Source organism: Ranitomeya imitator, chromosome 4, assembly GCF_032444005.1.
Source record: "Ranitomeya imitator isolate aRanImi1 chromosome 4, aRanImi1.pri, whole genome shotgun sequence".
NCBI classification, from domain to species: Eukaryota; Metazoa; Chordata; class Amphibia; order Anura; family Dendrobatidae; genus Ranitomeya; species Ranitomeya imitator.
In genome coordinates, this window is record NC_091285.1 from 272,211,307 (window position 1) to 272,230,837 (window position 19,531).

The 19,531-nt window shown below is 47.6% G+C and overlaps 1 protein-coding gene across 1 annotated transcript in view; it reads right to left on the reverse strand.

Annotated features, from left to right (window-relative positions):
- Positions 1-15,011, reverse strand: part of KCNMB4 (potassium calcium-activated channel subfamily M regulatory beta subunit 4) — a 231,503-nt gene extending 216,492 nt beyond the window's left edge. The window contains exon 1 of the mRNA XM_069764612.1: positions 14,500-15,011. Coding sequence (XP_069620713.1) covers positions 14,500-14,835 — 336 coding nt within the window. The 5' untranslated portion in view covers positions 14,836-15,011. The remainder of the gene's footprint in view (positions 1-14,499) is intronic.
- Between the last annotated feature and the right edge of the window lie 4,520 nt (positions 15,012-19,531).

Genomic DNA, 19,531 nt, shown 5'->3' on the forward strand with positions numbered 1-19,531 from the left:
TCTTAAAGTAATGATGGCCACTCATTTTTCTTTACTTAGCTGCTTTTTTCTTGCCATAATACAAATTCAATCAGTCTATTCAGTAAGACTATCAGCTGTGTATCCTCCAGACTTCTGCACAACACAACTGATGGTCCCAACCCCATTTATAAGGCAAGAAATCCCACATATTAAACCTGACAGGGCACACCTGTGAAGTGAAAATCATTCCCGGTGACTACCTCTTGAAGCTCATCAAGAGAATGCTAAGAGTGTGCAAAGCACTCATCAAAGGAAAAGGTGGCTACTTTGAAGAACCTAGAATATAAGAGATATTTTCAGTTGTTTCACACTTTTTTGTTAAGTATATAATTCCACATGTGTTAATTCATAGTTCTGATGCCTTCAGTGTGAATTTACAATTTTCATAGTCATGAAAATACAGAAAAATCTTTAACCCCTTTCTGACATTAGACGTACTATCCCGTCGAGGTGGGGTGGGCCCCTATGACCACCGACGGGATAGTACGTCATATGTGATCGGCAGCGCTCACGGGGGAAGCGCCGCCGATCGCGGCCGGGTGTCAGCTGCCTATCGCAGCTGACATCCAACACTATGTGCCAGGAGCGGTCACGGACCGCCCCCGGCACATTAACCCCCGGCACACCGCGATCAAAGATGATCGCGATGTGCCGGCGGTGCAGGGAAGCATCGCGCAGGGAGGGGGCTCCCTGCGGGCTTCCCTGAGCCCCCCGCAGCAACGCGATGTGATCGTGTTGCTGCGAGGGTCTTACCTCCCTCCCTGCCTGCTCCAGCCCCGGATCCAAGATGGCCGCGGATCCGGGTCCTGCAGGGAGGGAGGTGGCTTCACAGAGCCTGCTCAGAGCAGGCACTGTGAAGCATGCAGTGCTGTAAGTGAGATCAGTGATCTGACAGAGTGCTGTGCAAACTGTCAGATCATCGATCTGTGATGTCCCCCCTGGGACAAAATAAAAAAGTTTAAAAAAAATTTTCCAAATGTGTAAAAAAAAAAAAAAAAAATATTATTCCCATAAATACATTTCTTCATCTAAATAAAAAAAAACAAACAATAAAAGTACACATATTTAGTATCGCCGCGTCCGTAACGACCCGACCTATAAAACTGTTCCACTAGTTAACCCCTTCAGTAAACACCGTAAGAAAAAAAAAAAAGAGGCAAAACACAACGCTTTATTATCATACCGCCAAACAAAAAGTGGAATAACACGCGATCAAAAAGACAGATATAAACAACCATGGTACCGCTGAAAACGTCATCTTGTCCCGCAAAAAACGAGCTGCCATACAGCATCATCAGCAAAAAAATAAAAAAGTTATAGTCCTGAGAATAAAATGATCCAAAAATAATTATTTTTTCTGTAAAATAGTTTTTATCGTATAAAACCGCCAAAACATAAAAAAAATTATATACATGAGATATTGCTGTAATCGTACTGACCCGAAGAATAAAACTGCTTTATCAATTTTACCAAACGCGGAACGGTATAAACGCCTCCCCCAAAAAGAAATTCATGAATAGCTGGTTTTTGGTCAGTCTTCCTCACAAAAATCGGAATAAAAAGCAATCAAAAAATGTCACGTGCCCGAAAATGTTACCAATAAAAACGTCAACTCGTCCCGCAAAAAACAAGACCTCACATGACTCTGTGGACCAAAATATGGAAAAATTATAGCTCTCAAAATGTGGTAATGCAAAAAATATTTTTTGCAATAAAAAGCGTCTTTCAGTGTGCGACGGCTGCCAATCATAAAAATCCGCTAAAAAACCCGCTATAAAAGTAAATCAAACCCCCCTTCATCACCCCCTTAGTTAGGGAAAAATTAAAAAAATGTATTTATTTCTATTTTCCCATTAGGGCTAGGGTTAGGGCTAGGGTTAGGGTTGGGGCTAGGGTTAGGGCTAGGGTTAGGGCTAGGGTTAGGGCTAGGGTTAGGGTTGGGGCTACACTTAGGGTTGGGGCTAAAGTTAGGGTTTAGATTACATTTACAGTTGGGAATAGGGTTGGGATTAGGGTTAGGGGTGTGTCACGGTTAGAGGTGTGGTTAGGGTTACCGTTGGAATTAGGGTTAGGGGTGTGTTTGGATTAGGGTTTCAGTTATAATTGGGGGGTTTCCACTGTTTAGGCACATAAGGGGCTCTCCAAACACGACATGGCGTCCGATCTCAATTCCAGCTAATTCTGCGTTGAAAAAGTAAAACAGTGCTCCTTCCCTTCCGAGCTCTCCCGTGTGCCCAAACAGGGGTTTACCCCAACATATGGGGTATCAGCGTACTCAGGACAAATAGGACAACTTTTGGGGTCCAATTTCTCCTGTTACCCTTGGTAAAATACAAAACTGGGGGCTAAAAAATAATTTTTGTGAGAAAAAAAAAGATTTTTTATTTTCACGGCTCTGCAATATAAACTGTAGTGAAACACTTGGGGGTTCAAAGTTTTCACAACACATCTAGATGAGTTCCCTGTGGGGTCTAGTTTCCAATATGGGGTCACGTGTGGGGGGTTTCTACTGTTTAGGTACATTAGGGGCTCTGCAAACGCAATGTGATGCCTGCAGACTATTCCATCTAAGTCTGCATTCCAAATGGCACTCCTTCCCTTCTGAGCCCTCCCATGCGCCCAAACGGTGGTTACCCCCACATATCGGGTATCAGCGTACTCAGGACAAATTGGCCAACAAATTTTGGGGTCGAATTTCTCCTCTTACCTTTCCTCGGGAAAATACAAAACTGGGGGCTAAAAAATGGGAAAAATGTGGGAAAAAATGTTTGTTTTATTTTTACGGCTCTGTATTATAAACTTCTGTGAAACACTTGGTGGGTCAAAGTGCTCACCACACCTCTAGATAAGTTCCTTAGGGGGTCTACTTTCCAAAATGGTGTCACTTGGGGGGGTTTCAATGTTTAGGCACATCAGTGGCTCTCCAAACGCAACATGGCGACCGATCTCAATTCCTGTCAATTTTGCATTGAAAAGTCAAACGGCGCTCCTTCCCTTCCGAGCTCTCCCATGCGCACAAACAGTGGTTTATCCCCACATATGGGGTATCAGCATACTCAGGACAAGTTGTACAACAACTTTTGGGGTCCAATTTCTTCTCTTACCCTTAGGAAAATAAAAAATTGGGGGCGGAAAGATAATTTTTGTGAAAAAATATGATTTTTTATTTTTACGGTTCTGCATTATAAACTTCTGTGAAGCACTTGGTGGGTCAAAGTGCTCACCACACCTCTAGATAAGTTACTTATGGGGTCTACTTTCCAAAATGGTGTCACTTGTGGGGGGTTTCAATGTTTAGGCACATCAGGGGCTCTCCAAACCCAACATGGTGTCCCATCTCGATTCCAGTCAATTTTGCATTGAAAAGTCAAACGGCGCTCCTTCTCTTCCGAACTCTGTCATGCGCCTAAACAGTGGTTTACCCCCACATATTGGGTATCGGTGTACTCAGGACAAATTGTACAACAACATTTGGGGTCCATTTTCTCCTGTAACCCTTGGTAAAATAAAACAAATTGGAGCTGAAGTAAATTTTTTGTGAAAAAAAGTTAAATGTTCATTTTTATTTAAACATTCCAAAAATTCCTGTGAAGCACCAGAAGGGTTAATAAACTTCTAGAATATGGTTTTGAGCACGACGAGGGGTGCAGTTTTTAGAATGGTGTCACACTTGGGTATTTTCTATCATATAGACCCCTCAAAATGACTTCAAATGAGATGTGGTCCCTAAAAAAAAAATGGTGTTGTTAAAATGAGAAATTGCTGGTCAACTTTTAACCCTTATAACTCCCTAACAAAAAAAAATTTTGGTTCCAAAATTATGCTGATGTAAAGTAGACATGTGAGAAATGTTACTTATTAAGTATTTTGTGTGACATATCTCTGTGATTTAATTGCATAAAAATTCAAAGTTGGAAAATTGCGAAATTTTCATAATTTTTGCCAAATTTCCGTTTTTTTCACAAATAAACACAGGTACTATCAAAGAATTTTTACCACTATCGTGAAGTACAATATGTCACGAGAAAACAATGTCAGAATCACTGGGATCCGTTGAAGCGTTCCAGAGTTATAACCTCATAAAGGGACAGTGGTCAGAATTGTAAAAATTGGCCCGGTCATTAACGTGCAAACCACCCTTGGGGGTAAAGGGGTTAAATGAGGTGTGTCCAAACTTTTGGTCTGTACTGTATATATATGTATATATACTGTGTGTATATGTGTATATATATATATATATATAATATAGAGCTGGATAGCAGAAAAGCCGGAAATTCAATTGCCGGCTTTTGCCAAGTCCTTACCAAACCCGACAGGATATGAGACATGGTTTACATACAGTAAATCATTTCATATCCATTATATTTTTACATATTCCTCACTAATAATGTTAGCAGTGTGTGTGTGTGTGTGCAAAATTTGGGAACTCTAGGTGTTAAAATAGTTAAATCACGGAAAAAACTGGCGTGGGCTCCCGCGCAATTTTCTCCGCCAGAGTAGTAAAGCCAGTGACTGAGGGCAGATGTTAATAGCCTGGAGAGGGTGCATAGTTATTGCCCACCCCCCCTGGCTAAAAACATCTGCCCCCAGCCACCCCAGAAAAGGCGCATCTGTAAGATGTGCCTATTCTGGCACTTAGCCACTCTCTTACCACTCCCGTGTAGCGGTGGTATATGGGGTAATGAAGGGTTAATGTCACCTTGCTATTGTAAGGTGACATTAAGCCAGATTAATAATGGAGAGGCGTCAATTATGACACCTATCCATTATTAATCCAATAGTAATAAAGGGTTAAATAAACACACACATTATGAATAAAGTATTTTAATGAAATAAACACATCGGGTTTTAATATCTTTATTGTACGCTCAATCCAACTGATGACCCTGACGACGTGGTTAGTGTGCACCCTCTGCCTGAACGTCAGTGCAGAGTACGGAGAAGACACAGCGGCGCCTGGCGGTGGAACGAGGAGAGGTGAATATTGCAAGTGACGGTGTCCTGAGCGACGAGGTCATTTTTTTTTTAATCACAGCAACAGCATATGGGGCAAATATCTCTATGGAGCATCTTATGGGGCCATAATCCGCATTTGTGCAGCATTATTATATAAATAAACCCACAGGTGCCTTTGGCACTGCCTGCTTTGTTCCCCCTGTTCCTTCGGGGGTCTGCTCTATATGCCTTCACTACTGGCACCTGTGGGTTTATTTTTCTACACGCAGTCAGGCTTTCTTGCCGCTCCTTGTGGACACATCGCCATTAGTGCGGTGATTTAGGGCGGTTTGTGTTTATGTCCAAGTTAATGCATGTCTTTATCCTTGTCCCATGAGCCAGTGGATAGGTTTATTCCTAGGTTATATGCAGGCATGTTATGATGTATTGAAATACTATATGTTTATATCTATACATGGACCAAGTTGTTTATATGTGTTGTTTTTAATTATGTTTTAAATTTTTGTGTGGTTTGCTAATAAATTTCCTGTTTTTCATACATTTGTTATTGTTGTTATATATGCCTGTGGTGTGCATGTGTATAGTGGCTTCTATTTCTTCTTTTTTTCTTATACGGTATATATCTACTATATAATTGTCTAAGGGTCACTTCCGTCTTTCTGTCTGTCTGTCCTTCTGTCACAGATATTCATTGGTCGCTGCCTCTGTCTGTCATGGAATCCAAGTCGCTGATTGGTCTCGCCAGCTGCCTGTCATGGCTGCCGCGACCAATCAGCGATGGCCACAGTCCGATTAGTCCCTCCCTACTCCCTTGCAGTCAGTGCCCGATGCCCGCTCCATACTCCCCGCTGTCACCACTCACACAGGGTTAATGCCAACGGTAACGAACTGCATTATGCCGCGGGTAACTCACTCCGTTACCGCTGCTATTAACCCTGTGTATCCCCAACTTTTTACTATTGATGCTGCCTATGCAGCGTCAATAGTAAAAGGATCTAATGTTAAAAATAATTTTTAAAAAAATCATTATATACTCACCTTACGCCGCCTTTCCCGCTCCTCGCGACCCTCCGGTAACCGCTCCATGCAAGCGGCAGGTTCCAGTTGCAAGGATGGTATGCGACAAGGACCTACCATGATGTCACGGTCACGTGACCGCGACCTTATCACAGGTCCTGCGCGAGAAGGACCTGCCTTGACGTCACGGTCATGTGACCGCGCCGTCATCACGGATCCTGCGCTACCAACCCTGGGACCAGAAGTTGCTGAGTGCACCGCACACAGGCGACATGACTACAAGGGCTCCCTCGGAAGGTGAGTATATGTTTATTTTTTAACCTGTGACATACGTGGCTGGGCAATATACTACGTGGCTGTGCTGTATACTACGTCACTAGGCAATATACTACGTAACTGGGCAATATACTACGTGGCTGGGCAATATACTACATGGCTGTGCTGTATACTACGTCACTGGGCAATATACTACGTGGCTGGGCAATACACTACGTGGCTGGGCAATATACTACGTCACTGGGCAATACACTACATGGCTGGGCAATATACTACGTCACTGGGCAACATACTACGTGGCTGGGCAATATACTACGTCACTGGGCAACATACTACGTGACTGGGTAATATACTACGTGACTGGGCAATATACTACATGGCTGGGCAATATACTACATGGCTGGGCAATATACTATGTCACTGGGCAACATACTACGTGACTGGGTAATATACTATGGGGCTGGGCAATATACTACGTAACTGGGCAATATACTACGTCACTGGGCAACATACTACGTGACTGGGTAATATACTACGTGACTGGGCAATATACTATGTGACTAGGCAATATACTACGTCACTGGGCAATATACTACGTGACTGGGTAATATACTACGTGACTGGGCAATATACTACGTGACTGGGCAATATACTATGTGACTGGGCAATATACTATGTGACTGGGGAATATACTATGTGGCTGGGCAATATACTACGTGACTGGGTAATATACTACGTGACTGGGCAATATACTATGTGACTGGGCAATATACTATGTGACTAGGCAATATTTTCATACGTTGCTGGGCAATATACTACGTGGCTGGGCAATGTACTACGTGGCTCTGTGCCGTATACTACGTAGCTGGGCAATATACTACGTGGACATGCATATTCTAAAATACCCGATGCGCTAGAATCGGGCCACCATCTAGTACATATATATATACCTAGTCTATGTGTAGACATTTTATCTATTCTATTCGAACCTGTCAGGCTGCCGTCACACTAGCAGTATTTGGTCAGTATTTTACCTCAGTATTTGTAAGCCAAAACCAGGAGTGGGTGATAAATACAGAAGTGGTGCATATGTTTATATTATACTTTTCCTCTAATTGTTCCACTCCTGGTTTTGGCTGCGAAATACTGATGTAAAATACTGACCAAATACTGCTAGTGTGATGGCAGCCTCAGTGTGATTTTACTGTACACCGCACTGAATTACCGGCTTTTCTATAGGACACGGGTGCTATTTCTCACAAGTCACATATGTGGTCTGTGTGTAATCCGTATTTTTCTCGCCCCCATAGACTTTTACTGGCGTATTTTTGGAGGAATACGCTGACAATAGCAGCATGCTGCGATGTTCTCAGCCCGGTAAATACGGCCGAGAAATATACGGCTGATCGGAGCTGCCCCATAGAGAAACATTGGTCTGTGTGCAATGCGTGGTTTTTGCGCCTCTCCCTGGTCCGTATTTCTCTCTAGTGTGACCCCGGCCTAGTGAAACACTTATTTCCAGCACAGGGGAACAGGTAATGAGATAGCATCCACTAGTACAATGGTATTGGAGATACTGTGAAGAGATTAACATTTTACTTATATGCAGGTATTTGGGCTAAAAATCACTTTCACCTGCATTTTATTTCACAGTTTGCAGCGTTTGCCCTCTATAGCACCAGTGTTGCATTGCCTGCAGAATGAATTAACTGAGCAAACATCAGTGAGCTGCCTATGAGGGCCTGACAAGGAGTTTGTAACTCTTTTTTTCTCTGTTTTTCTTAGCTCCTCTTAGCCTCTCATCTATTGTGATTTATGATCACATCAAAGTTGAATATGCAAGAAAATGAAGAGCCTGTAAGAGCTAAACGGTGCAATTTTTTAAATATATCCCAATAGGAAAAAATTGATTTAGCCTCAAACACACACACACATATATATATATATATATATATATATATATATATATATATATATATACACTGATTTGCCCATGCCATGTTATAATGGCAACCTTGAACAGAACTTCACAGAGAGGTACATGAAAATGTATGATTTGTGAAACTTCATGCATCTGCAAGCGAACGCCAACATTTCCAGTGGGAATGAAGTGGGAGACACGCAACGGTCGGAGCCATGTCCTTCACACGTGTCAGCACACATTACGGTAAGAAGCCCTCCGCACGCACGTGTGACAGTGTGCTCACCTGCACATCATACATAGAGTGTACAGCGCCATGTACAGACAGCTCAGACGGAAATCATCCACAGAACTGGGTAGTGGATTAGGGATGCGCACAGGTGACAGATCTGGTGAAGTGTAATGTAGTGTGAAGAATGAGCGACTCTGGCGTACAGTGTGTGCAGCGCTGTGATGGGGAAATACATGCACAGCCCTTTGTTCACATCATACAGGCAAATCTCATTCCCTAGGCAACAGAGCTTATATCACAATGCTAACAGTCATATTAACTCCTTCATCAATTAGTCTACAGCCCCAATTAACCCTTACTGCCCTGGCTATATTATCAGCTGATACCTAAAATGTTCATCCTTGGCCATTTATCAGCAGACTAGCATTAACATTAATACTAGTGACAGTACTAAGTGATTATCCTGGAATATTGTCATCCTCTGCAATGGCGAGGCAGCATGAGACACCACCACATAATCTGGCACACGGGGAAGAAATATATTATTTACATGTTACTTAACCTCATCATGTTGGGTTTAGTGCCAGCAATGCTATCCAGTCCGCTCAGAACACTGCAGTGCTACAGAAAACTGCGAAGGACAGACGAATAATAAATCTATACCAGCAGCGACTGGTCAGGGGGCATCAGTACCATCTCATATTATTAGAGGGCATAATGTCACTTTCTGTTTATCAGATCCCTCGTTTAGCTGTAGAACTACAGAATATGGCAGATACTTCACCTATATATGTAATATTACTTACAGGTCTATTCTGTGATCACGTCACTGTCATAAATATCCGACCCTCTATCCACACCCTTTACTAGCTCCAGAAATATGGGGTGATAAGATAAGACAGCTATGAGCATGATGATTCTTCGGATGCTCCTATGTAATGGCACGAACCGTATTACATGTCACCATATAGAAGCAAGCTGCTGAGAAACTCTCATAGAACGTAATAATGACTGTTACTAACTACAGAGAAAATAAAGTCAATTAAGAGGGTTCCGTGACTTTAAAAAAATGGCTAACTACAGAAGATGTGATAAAATAAAAAAAGAGCAATACTCATCTGTTCAATCCCTCTGTCATTTCAGCACCGATGTTCCTACTGAACCCAACAGGCTATACTTACTTACCTGATTCAGTGACCACTCACATTTACAAGACCGTTCATCCAATCACTGGCCTTCGCATTGAAGCTGCTGGAGCCAGTGACTGGCTGCAGTGGTCAGGCAGATTACGTGCAGGGAAGTAAAGAAAGGACCAATGGAACAGCAGCGATGAAGAGGTGGGGGATTCAGCAGGCATTTTTTCTATTATTCTGTTACCAAATTGTTGCAAAATTGCCTTTAAAATAATATTTATTGAGTCAGCGTATTACAAGATACCTAGTCTTTAAGGCCATGTAGACACTTATTAGGAGCCATGTTATCAGTGACCAAGAAACTTCAAAGACATCAAAAGAGAACATCTCAAAAAGTTAGGGTTTAACATTAGCTTCCTACCACAATGGCAGTCTGTTCCCTGAGATCTGTCCATCCCTGCAGCTACCAAAAGTAACAAGGTACATACGGGGAGGGCAAGGGGGACACTGGACATATGGAGTCAGCAGGATGAAAGGTAAAAAGAGGACATGGGACACATAGCACAGACAGTAGATGGGCACACAATGGCAACATGGAAATAAAGACTAGGCAAGACATTGGACATCTAGAGTGGAACGATGGACATGGGACATATAGAGTGGAAAGATGGATGAGGGACATATAGAGTGGAAAGATGGTCGAGGGAAATATAAAGTGGAAAGATGGATGAGGGACATATAGAGTGGAAAGATGGACATGAGAAGTATAAAGTGGAAAGATGGACGAGGGACATATCTCAGAGTGGAAAGATGGACGAGGGAAATAGAGTGGAAAGATGGACGAGGGACATATAGAGTGGAAAGATGGACGAGGGACATATAGAGTGGAAAGATGGACATGGGACATATAGAGTGGAAAGATGGACATGAGAAGTATAAAGTGGAAAGATGGACGAGGGACATATCTCAGAGTGGAAAGATGGACGAGGGAAATATAGAGTGGAAAGATGGACGAGGAACATATAGAGTGGAAAGATGGACGAGGGACATATAGAGTGGAAAGATGGACATGGGACATATAGAGTGGAAAGATGGACATGGGACATATAGAGTGGAAAGATGGACATGAGAAGTATAAAGTTGAAAGATGGACGAGGGACATATCTCAGAGTGGAAAGATGGACGAGGGAAATATAGAGTGGAAAGATGGACGAGGGACATATAGAGTGGAAAGATGGACGAGGGACATATAGAGTGGAAAGATGGACATGGGACATATAGAGTGGAAAGATGGACATGGGACATATAGAGTGGAAAGATGGACATGGGCATATAAAGTGGAAAGATGGACATGGGGCATATAGAGTGGAAAGATGGATGAGGGACATATAGAGTGGAAAGATGCACACGGGAAGTATAAAGTGGAAAGATGGATGAGGGTCATACAGAGTGGAAAGATGGACGAGGGACATATAGAGTAGAAAGATGGACATGAGAAGTATAAAGTGGAAAGATGGATGAGGGACATATCTCAGAGTGGAAAGATGGACGAGGGAAATATAGGGTGGAAGGATGGACGAGGGACATAGAGTGGAAAGATGGATGAAGGACATACAGAGTGGAAAGATGGACGAGGGACATATAGAGTGGAAAGATGGACATGAGAAGTATAAAGTGGAAAGATGGATGAGGGACATATCTCAGAGTGGAAAGTTGAACTAGGGAAATATAGGGTGGAAAGATGGACGAGGGACATATAGAGTGGAAAGATGAACGAGGGATATATAGAGTGGAAAGATGGACATGGGACATATAAAGTGGAAAGATGGACATGGAACATATAGAGCGGAAAGATGAACGAGGGACATATAGAGTGGAAAGATGAACGAGGGACATATAGAGTGGAAAGATGAACGAGGGACATATAGAGTGGAAAGATGAACGAGGGACATATAGAGTGGAAAGATGGACATGAGAAGTATAAAGTGGAAAGATAGATGAGGGACATATTGAGTGGAATAATGGACATTCAACGTATAAAGTGGATAGATGGCTGAGGGGCAGACTGGTCTCAAAGAAGGATAACAATCACTCAGGGTGGGCACTAAGAGCATGAGGTATTGAGGGGAATATGGGCACAGAGGAAGGCGTAACAACAGTGGCATTGGAGACACACAGAACAAGTTACAGGGGATGGCAGACAGAACAGGACCCACACAGAGTGACATTAGGATGCACAGTACAGATTTATACAGGGAGAAAAAGAGGAATTTGGAGAAAAGAATAGAAATATGACAGTAACATAGTAAGGCAGAAAATAGATGGCACATAAGGTGGCATGAAGTGATAGGAGATGGTAAATGGGATATACAGTGATCCGGGAGGATATGTAGTATACAGGGGGCACAGGACACATGGCAGGTGGATGCAGGACCTCCGGAGCAGTATACAGGGGGCACAGGACACATGGCAGGTGGATGCAGGACCTCCAGAGCAGTATACAGGGGGCACAGGACACATGGCAGGTGGATGCAGGACCTCCAGAGCGGTATACAGGGGGCACAGGACACATGGCAGGTGGATGCAGGACCTCCGGAGCAGTATACAGGGGGCACAGGACACATGGCTGGTGGATGCAGGACCTCCGGAGCGGCATGCAGGGGCACAAGACACATGGCAGGTGGATACAGGACCTCCGGGGGAGCATGCAGTGGGCAGGACACATGGCAGGTGGATGCAGGACCTCCGGAGCGGCATGTAGGGGCACAAGACACATGGCAGGTGGATGCAGAACCTCCAGGGCGGTATACAAGGGGCACAGGACACATGGCAGGTGGATGCAGGACCTCTGGAGCGGTATACAGGGGGCACAGGACACATGGCAGGTGGATGCAGGACCTCCGGAGCGGTATACAGGGGGCACAGGACACATGGCAGGTGACCTCCGAAGCGGCATGCAGGGGGCACAGGACACATGGCAGGTGACCTCCGGAGCGGTATACAGGGGGCACAGGACACATGGCAGGTGACCTCCGGAGCGGCATGCAGGGGGCACAGGACACATGGCAGGTGGATGCAGGACCTCCGGAGCGGTATACAGGGGGCACAGGGCACATGGCAGGTGGATGTAGAACCTCCGGGGCGGTATACAGGGGGCACAGGACACATGGCAGGTGGATGCAGGACCTCCGGAGCGGCATGCAGGGGCACAGGACACATGGCAGGTGGATACAGGACCTCCGGAGCGGCATGCAGGGGGCACAGGACACATGGCAGGTGGATGCAGGACCTCCGGAGCAGTATACAGGGGGCACAGGACACATGGCTGGTGGATGCAGGACCTCCGGAGCAGTATACAGGGGCACAGGACACATGGCAGGTGGATGCAGGACCTCCGGGGCGGTATACAGGGGGCACAGGACACATGGCTGGTGTATGCAGGACCTCTGGGGCGGTATACAGGGGGCACAGGACATATGGCAGGTGGATGCAGGACCTCCAGGGCGGTATACAGGGGGCACAGGACACATGGCAGGTGGATGCAGGACCTCCGGGGCGGCATGCAGGGGGCACAGGACACATGGCAGGTGGATGCAGGACCTCCGGGGCGGTATACAGGGGGCACAGGACACATGGCAGGTGGATGCAGGACCTCCGGAGCGGTATACAGGGGGCACAGGACACATGGCAGGTGGATGCAGAACCTCCAGGGCGGTATACAGGGGGCACAGGACACATGGCAGGTGGATGCAGGACCTCCGGGGCGGCATGCAGGGGGCACAGGACACATGGCAGGTGGATGCAGGACCTCCGGGGCGGTATACAGGGGGCACAGGACACATGGCAGGTGGATGCAGGACCTCCGGAGCGGTATACAGGGGGCACAGGACACATGGCTGGTGGATGCAGGACCTCCGGAGCAGTATACAGGGGGCACAGGACACATGGCAGGTGGATGCAGGACCTCCGGAGCGGCATGCAGGGGCACAGGACACATGGCAGGTGGATACAGGACCTCCGGAGCGGCATGCAGGGGGCACAGGACACATGGCTGGTGGATGCAGGACCTCCGGAGCAGTATACAGGGGGCACAGGACACATGGCAGGTGGATGCAGGACCTCCGGGGCGGTATACAGGGGGCACGGGACACATGGCTGGTGTATGCAGGACCTCCGGGGTGGTATACAGGGGGCACAGGACATATGGCAGGTGGATGCAGGACCTCCGGGGCGGTATACAGGGGGCACGGGACACATGGCTGGTGTATGCAGGACCTCCGGGGTGGTATACAGGGGGCACAGGACACATGGCAGGTGGATGCAGGACCTCCGGGGCGGCATGCAGGGGGCACAGGACACATGGCAGGTGGATGCAGGACCTCCGGGGCGGCATGCAGGGGGCACAGGACACATGGCAGGTGGATGCAGGACCTCCGGGGCGGCATGCAGGGGGCACAGGACACATGGCAGGTGGATGTAGGACCCCCGGGGCGGTATACAGGGGCACAGGACACATGGCAGGTGGATGCAGGACCTCCGGGGCGGTATACAGGGGGCACGGGACACATGGCTGGTGTATGCAGGACCTCCGGGGTGGTATACAGGGGGCACAGGACATATGGCAGGTGGATGCAGGACCTCCGGGGCGGTATACAGGGGGCACGGGACACATGGCTGGTGTATGCAGGACCTCCGGGGTGGTATACAGGGGGCACAGGACACATGGCAGGTGGATGCAGGACCTCCGGGGCGGCATGCAGGGGGCACAGGACACATGGCAGGTGGATGCAGGACCTCCGGGGCGGCATGCAGGGGGCACAGGACACATGGCAGGTGGATGCAGGACCCCCGGGGCGGCATGCAGGGGGCACAGGACACATGGCAGGTGGATGCAGGACCCCCGGGGCGGCATGCAGGGCACACATCCCGCCGGGCGGCCGTACCTTGGGGTTGCTGATCAGCTGCTGCTCGTCCTCATGGAGCAGCGCCCTGGAGTTGGACTCGGAGTTGTTGACGTAGATCTGCAGGCAGGGGTACAGGGACGTGCCCTTACACTCACTCCCGCAGGTGAACGTGCACTCGAACGTCTCCCCGATCTGCTGCACCGTCAGCACCGTGCAGTTCGCGGTTGTGCCCTGGAGATCCTGCAGCGCCGGGTTCAGCCAGCAGAAGCCCAGGATGAAGAGCGACACCACCCCGGAGATGATGAGGAATAAGCCCAGGCGGATGCTCTTGTCCTCGGCTTCAGAGTATTCATAAGCCACCCTGAGCTTCGCCATGGTGCCCGGAGCGGTGTCCTCAGCGGAGCGGCACACACAGGGGGTGAGGAGGAACTCTGCCCGCACACAGGGGGTGAGGAGGAACTCTGCCCGCACACAGGGGGTGAGGAGGAACTCTGCCCACACTCAGGGACATGCCGCCTCTACTTCTCCCTCACAGCGTGGAAATCAGGCTGCTCCAGTCTCCGGTCTCTCCCCGCCCCGCCGGGAGGCAGTGCCCCGACTCCATGCCAGCCAATGGCGGCAGCTGCCCGGGACCTGACGGCCACATGTCCCCAGAGAGGACATCCTCCGTGACAGCTGTGTCCCGTGTCACTGCCTGTGATAATGACAGTGGACCCTAAAGTGGCCACCACGGTGTCACTGTGCAGATCATGCAATCTGTTGTTCGCAGCTGGATGAGGCTGAGTGTAGGGTGATGTGAAGACACCGTCAGGGTGTAGGCACGTGTCACCGTCTCGTCACATTTTGTACCATTTGTAGAAAACATGGCAAAAACTGCCACATGTGAACAATCCCCAGCCTGTTGCTTGGCAGAGTCCTACAAATCCCAAGACTTTCACACGTTTCACACGTCAGTGGCTCCGGTACGTGAGGTGACAGTTTCCTCACGTACCGGAGACACTGACTCACGTAGACACATTAAAATCAATGTGTCTCTGCACATGTCAGCGTGTTTTCACGGACCGTGTGTCCGTTTGAAAAACACAGAGACATGTCAGTGTTTGTGGGAGCGCACGTATCACACGGACCCATTAAAGTCAATCGGTCCGTGTAAACACGTACCGCACACGGATGCTGTCCGTGTGCCGACTGGGTACCACACGCACCGTGCAGGAGACAGCGCTAGAGTTAAGCGCTGTCCCCTGTTTGGGTGCTGAATCCAGAATTCATTCCTTCTTCCCAGCAGCGTTCACTGGAGAGAAGGAATGAAAAATCATTGTTTTTTTATTTTTGTTGTTGTTCAAATAAAGTTCCCGGTAATCAACCCCCTCCCACCCCCTGTGCGCCCACCCGCTGGCATTAAAATACTTACCCAGCTCCCTCGATGCTTCCTCTCAGCGTAGCTGCTTATCCTGTATGAGCGGTCACGTGGTGCCGCACATTAAAGTGATGACTATGCGGCTCCACCCCTGTGGGAGGTGGAGCCGCATATTCATTACTGTAATGAGCGGCACCACGTGACCGCTCATACAGGACAAGCTGCGACGCTGAGAGGAAGCATCGAGGGAGCTGGGTAAGTATTTTAATGCCAGCGGGTGGGCGCACAGGGGGTGGGAGGGGGTTGATTACCGGGAACTTTATTTGAACAACAACAAAAATAAAAAAACAATGATTTTTCATTCCTTCTCTCCAGCGAATCTGCTGGGAAGAAGGAATGAATTCCGGATTCAGCACCGAAAGCAGGGGACAGCGCTTACTGTAGCGCTGTCTTCTGCACGGTGCGTGTGGTACCCAGTTGGCACACGGGCGGCATACGGCTGCCACACGTGTGCCACACTGATGTGCCACGTGAGCACGCGGACACAAATAACTCCGGTACCGATTTTTCCGGTACCGGAATTATCTGGACGTGTGGGACAGGCCTAAAGGGCTGAATTCTTTAGGCCGATTTCACACGTCCGTTTATTTCCAGTTCCAGAAAAACAGGTACCTCAGTTATCCATGTCCATGTGGGTAAGGCCAGGATCACACACAGCGAGATACGGCCGAGTTTCGCAGGTTAAAACCAAGCTCTGGCGCCGGCACTCTGGAGCGGACCGTGCGGCTGCATAGCAATACATGGAGCTGCACGCTCCGCTCCGGAGTGCCGGTGCCAGAGCATGTTTTTAACCTGCGAGACTCACCCGTATCTCGCTGTAGTGTGACTCCGGCCTTATACTTGTGGCACACTTGTGCCAATCGTGTGCTGAATCAGTACCAAACAGACGGATGGCAGGGAAGAAGCGCTACAGTAAGCACTGTTCCCTGGCAGCTGGTGCTGAAGACGGCTCTCATCATTCGCAAGCAGGGGAGAATGATGAGAGTTATATTCAATTCAGAACAATGTCAGGAGGTGGGGGATTTTGGGACTATTACTCCCATCAACCTACATCTGCTGCCACTAATAACAGTGACAGCAGGAACAGATGAAGGGGGTATTCCTCACCACCTGCACTATAACTGAATGAAAAACCCAGCGTGGGTTCCCCCATATCTATATATATAATTGCCTAAGGGTTTTTCCGTCTGTCTGTCTGTCTGTCCTGGAAATCCCGCGTCTCTGATTGGTCGAGGCCGCCAGGCCTCGACCAATCAGCGACGGGCACAGCGACGATGATGTCATAAAGAACATAGATATCCCGCGTCTGATTGGTCGAGGCCGCCAAGCCTCGACCAATCAGCAACGGGCACAGTATCGACGTAGATGTCATAATAGTTGCCATGGCGACGATGATGTCATAAAGGTTGCCTCGACCAATCAGCGACGGGCACAGTCTGCCGCGAATTCTGGAATCATCATTGTCCATATACTACGGGGACATGCATATTCTAGAATACCCGATGCGTTAGAATCGGGCCACAATCTAGTTTTCTATAACCAGCCAGGCAAAACTCACAGCTGAGGGGGCAATATTCATGGCAGCTTATCAGCCTGAGAATACTAGCCCCTAGCTGACTGCTTTAGCAAGGCTGGTTATCAAGAATAGAGGGGTCCCCACGCTGTTTTTTAAATCATTTTTTTAAAACAGTGTGGGGACCCCTCTATTCTTGCTAACCAGCCTTGCTAAAGCAGTCAGCTAGGGGCTAGTATTCTCAGGCTGGCAGCCCGCAGCTGCCCAGAAAAGACACATCTATTAGATGCACCAATTCTGGCCTGGCTCTTCCCACTTACCCTGTAAGGGTGGCAAGTGGGGTTCATATTTGTAGGGTTGATGTCACTTTTGTATTGTCAGGTGACTTCAAGCCCACCGTTTAGTAATGGAGAGGTGTCTATAAGTTTTCATGTATCCTTTAATAAGATGTATAGTAGAGGGGTTACAAGGACACTAAACTTCAGGAGGGCAAATTTCCAACGGATGAGCGATGATCTGTGTTCAATTAACTGGGACGATATCCTGAGACATAAAAATACACAAAGAAAATGGGAGACGTTTATTAGCATCCTGGATAGGACCTGTGCACAGTATATACCGTATGGGAATAAACATACTAGAAATAGGAGGAAACCAATATGGCTAAATAGAGCTATAAGGGGCGCAATAAGTGACAAAAAGAAAGCATTTAGAGAATTAAAGGAAGTAGGTAGTGAGGAGGCATTAAATAAATACAAAAAATTAAATAAATTCTGTAAAAAGAAAATCAAGGCAGCAAAGATTGAGACAGAGAGACTCATAGCCAGAGAGTAAAAATAATCCCAAAATATTCTTTAACTACGTAAATAGTAAGAAATTAAAAAATGATCGTGTTGGCCCCCTTAAAAATAGTCTGGGTGAAATGGTGAATGAGGAAAAAGCCAATATGCTAAATGACTTTTTTTTCATCAGTATTTACACAAGGAAAATCTCATGGCAGACAAAATGATCAGTGATAGAAATTCCCCATTAAATGTCACCTGCTTAACCCCGCAGGAAGTACGGCGGCATCTAAAAATCACTAAAATTGACAAATCTCCGGGCCCCGATGGGATCCACCCCCGAGTACTGCAGGAATTAAGTACAGTCATTGATTGACCATTATTTTTAATCTTCAAAGACTCCATAATAGCAGGGTCTGTACCACAGGACTGGCGTATAGCAAATGTGGTGCCAATATTCAAAAAGGGGACCAAAACTGAACTCGGAAATTATAGGCCAGTAAGGCCTCTTTCACGCTTCTGTTTTTTTAGATCCGTCACAATGCGTCGTTTTGGGCAAAAAAAGCATCCCGAAAATTTGCCCGCAGGATGCATTTTTTTCCCATAGACTTCTATTAGCGACGGATCGTGACATATGGCCACACGTTTCGTCCGTCGTGCACTGGATCCGTTGGAATTTGGCAGACCGTCGTCTGGAAAAAACGTTCAATTTAACGTTTTTTGTCTGCGTCGGAAAAACGTGTCGCGACGGATCCTGCGGCATACGTCGTTGGCTAGAATGGAAGCCTATGGACGCAGGATCCGTCGTGGCACGTCGTATGACAGAATCCAGCGCTGGAATACATCTTTTTTACACTGAGCATGCTCAGAATCAGGATTTTGTAGCCAATTCACCAGACAGCCCCAAATCTGTATAAACCTGGCCTGGGGCGTCACCCCCAAATGTGCTAGCAAGACACCTGCCAGCATCCAGCCAGAAGCCAGCCAGCATCCAGCTAGAAGCCAGCCAGAGGCCAGCCAGTGTCCAGGCAGAAGCCAGCCAGCATCCAGCCAGAGGCCTGCCAGCCAGTGTGAGTCCTGCCATTTTTGCGTGCATCTGTGTGTGCGTGCGTGTGTCTGTGTGCGTGTCTGTGTGCGCCTGTGTGCTTTTGTGCATGTGCATGTGTGCATCTGCGTGTGTTTGCGTGCGCCTGTGTGCTTTCATGCGTGTGCATGCGTTGTGCGTGCGTTTGTGTGCTTTTGTGCGTGTGCATGCATTGTGCGTGCGCCTGTGTGCTTTCGTGCGTGTGCAAGCGTTGTGCGTGCGTTTGTTTGTCTGCTTTTGTGCGTGTGCATGTCTTGTGCGTGTGCCTGTGTGCT